The sequence below is a fragment of the Nematolebias whitei genome, chromosome 3 (genome assembly GCF_014905685.2).
Source record: "Nematolebias whitei isolate Nwh7 chromosome 3, NemWhi1, whole genome shotgun sequence".
Taxonomy (NCBI): Eukaryota; Metazoa; Chordata; class Actinopteri; order Cyprinodontiformes; family Rivulidae; genus Nematolebias; species Nematolebias whitei.
In genome coordinates this window covers 59,194,124-59,197,254 of record NC_056500.1, presented here as the reverse complement: position 1 = coordinate 59,197,254, position 3,131 = coordinate 59,194,124, and the positions used below count along the sequence as shown (strand labels likewise).

At 41.9% G+C, this 3,131-nt stretch overlaps 1 protein-coding gene across 1 annotated transcript in view; it reads left to right on the top strand.

Moving 5' to 3' along the window:
* The window catches only part of LOC119407577 (E3 ubiquitin-protein ligase SH3RF1), a 9,384-nt gene extending 6,599 nt beyond the window's left edge, over nucleotides 1-2,785 (top strand). Inside the window, exons 5-7 of the mRNA XM_037674398.1 lie at nucleotides 719-993; nucleotides 1,799-2,130; nucleotides 2,232-2,785. Of these exons, the coding sequence (XP_037530326.1) occupies nucleotides 719-993; nucleotides 1,799-2,130; nucleotides 2,232-2,400 (776 nt within the window). The 3' untranslated portion in view covers nucleotides 2,401-2,785. The remainder of the gene's footprint in view (nucleotides 1-718; nucleotides 994-1,798; nucleotides 2,131-2,231) is intronic.
* The last annotated feature ends 346 nt before the right edge of the window (nucleotides 2,786-3,131 follow it).

Genomic DNA, 3,131 nt, shown 5'->3' with positions numbered 1-3,131 from the left:
AGCTGAAAACAGCACCTCAGACTGAGGAAGTCTCTTGGATGAGAGACAAAACGTTCCTATATATTTTTTTGCTTTGTGGTTTTTTTTTTGTTTTTTTTTTGAATGTCCAGAGGACCAGTTTGAACTTTTTTGGACAATAATAACTTGATTTCCATGAGTCAGCTGAACTTACAGGAGGATCAGGCAACAACTCTTACTCTAAAATGTAGCATCTTGTCACATGTAACCTATTAAAACCCTTAAGTGGACTACCAGTTAAAAAAGCAAGTGTTTTTATTTCTATTATGACTTTAAATTTCATTTGATTGACAGTCAGGTTGTTTAAAATAGCCTGTAGTCTAGTTAGTATGAATATATTGATCTTTCTAGTTTGTGTTTTTATTAGCATTTTACACATTACTTTAAAGAACATTAAAAGCCATTTCTTTATAGAGTCACATGCACAGTATTCCTGCGAGATAAAAACTGGGTTACACAGAGCGTACCTGTATTTAGAGGTATATTGTGTTTATTTAGGTCAGGTATGAGTTAGTATGGAGTTTATTAGCTCTATATTATTATTATGACAGGTCTCTCTTGTCTTCTCACAGAGAGAACATGCAAACGCCTCGGGTCAATAAAACTAACCTGTATAAATAAAGGTTGAATGAAATGGGGAACGTTCCGCTGAGGGGGACACAATTTCAAAGTTTAATTTTGATTTGTGTCTTTGTTACAGCAGCTTGTCACAGTCAGGATAGACCCACAGCAGCAGTGACCCCCATCCAGTGTGCAACCCCCGTGACCTACGTACCACTGCCTTCCTCCAACACTGCTCAGGGCTGTACTCGGACTGGAGTGGCTCTGAGCTGCGCTGCCGCATCTCTGACTCCACCTAATGTGAACGCTGTGTCTCTGGATGTGGACGTTTTAAGACCCGTGCCCATCGGCAACAATGCTGCTCCCAGTTCCTCCTCCAACAACGGAACCTGTAGACAGGACAAGGATGGCAAGGTTGGATGTTTGTAAATATTCAATTAAATTTTAAGTTCAAATAAAACTGAATATCTATTCTGCATGTTTTATTAATAATGTTTTCACCTGTTTGACTGCAGTTATGAATCACTAACAACTTTAATGACACTTTGGCAAAGTTTTGGACGTACATCCACAACTAATTGCTTTTTGGGGGTCAACCTCATTCAAGATGGCCGCTACAGCTAATTGAACTAGGCTAAAACAGAAATGACTATACAACAATTTTCAGTCAGACTGAAAATTGTTGGATTGTATACCTGGATTATTGAGCATGGACTGTTTTAGAAATGACTAGTTCAGTCAGTTTTACAGATACTGAGCTAAGATACTTCTACAGTTCAAGGAATGCTGAGTTTTTATTTCTCTTACAAATTAAAAATACCATGACTGTCAATGGGGTCATTAACAAAATAACATGGCCATGTGTTTTTAATTTGTTAGAGTCAGAGATTCTTTATTGTCATTCACACCCCATGTGGTACACGTGGTGGAGCGAAATTATGTACACAGGGTCCCAGCTACATCCAACAATAAATGTAAAAGAAAAACAGTAATAAGATCTAAGATATGATCTAAGAAAAACATCAACTAAAATTCACTAAGCACTAATAGCATAAAAACATTACGTTGAACAGCAGCACGAACATGAGCATGAGTCTGTGTGAGTAGATGAGCACGCATGAACACAGCAACATGGAACAGATCAGCAGTTAAGCTCCAGAAAAACAATTTCAAAAGTTTTCTGCCATTATTTTCTAACACAAACATGAAATATGTGCAGAGAGAAAAGAAGAGTCTCCTGAAGCTGTTGTCCTCCAATAAGAAGAAGTCTCGTCCTTCACCCCCCTCCTCTCCCACCCATGAGGGGGAGCTGACTGCGCCTGGAGAGATGCTGCATGGAGCTGTGGGCCATGACACCTCCCCTCCCTCGGGTTGGCTCGAGTCTGAACCTGCTGCTGCTGCTTCATCCTCCTCCTCCCCCTCAGTCCCTGAGTTCTCCCATAGGAAGAACATTCCACTGGACGGATGTGTTCCCATCGCTCCTCCCCCTCGTCAGCCTTGCTCCTCTCTGTTATCACAGCAGCATGATGCACGTCCCATCATATGTGAGAGGTAGGCTTATGTGGACCTGCCGGTCCCGGACACAGTAACAGGAGACTGCAGGTATAAATTGTCTTTGATGCTGTGTTTCTGCCCCTCACTGTCCTCCCCAGGTACAGGGTGGTGGTGTCATATCCTCCACAGAGCGAGGCGGAGCTGGAACTCAAAGAGGGGGACATTGTGTTTGTCCACAGGAAGCGGGAGGACGGCTGGTTCAAAGGCACGCTGCAGAGGAACGGCAGGACCGGACTGTTTCCTGGCAGCTTTGTGGACAGCGTCTAACAACTGAGTCATGTGAACCCAGCTGGACTGGCCGGGACAGCACCCACCAGACCAACACTTGAAGTCCTGACAAACAATGTTAAATGTACATGAGAGAACTGGACAAGTCACTGACGAGAGCACAGATACTCATGAACTTTGTTTTTTGTCTTGGTTATTTATATATTTGTAACAACTCAGCTGTTAAATGTGTGCCTTGTACTGTTCCCCACTTTATTGTACATAAGGACAAATTATAATGGTCCTTAACACAACCAGTATGAAGCGGTATGTTACACATTTTTACTTATTTCATATTGTTCTGACGCAGTAGCACACATTAAGGGGTTAAGTAGAGCTCACATGCCTTATGTTGTATTAGACCACAGTACTTATACTTTGTCTACTAGACTGCTGATCATTTCTTTACTCTGTCAGCAGGTAGGAGACTGGATAGACTGGAACCAACCAGAATAAATCGCTTGTAAAGAAATAAATCCCCTCCTCCATGAGGACCAGAGCAGAAGAGATCTGCTGTGTTGCACATTTGAATCGTCGAAGTTAACATTCAGCTTGTGAACACTGCACTTCATCAAACACCTGTTTGCCATTTACTTTTCATTTGTCCTCAAAGTGCTGCGTGGCTTCACCTGCAGAGAGCAAACATTTGCATGTCCTTACCACAAAGACTGGTAATAGATGGTTGAACCATGTCTAAAAACACTCCAAATGAACTTTGCAGTCAAATGTTG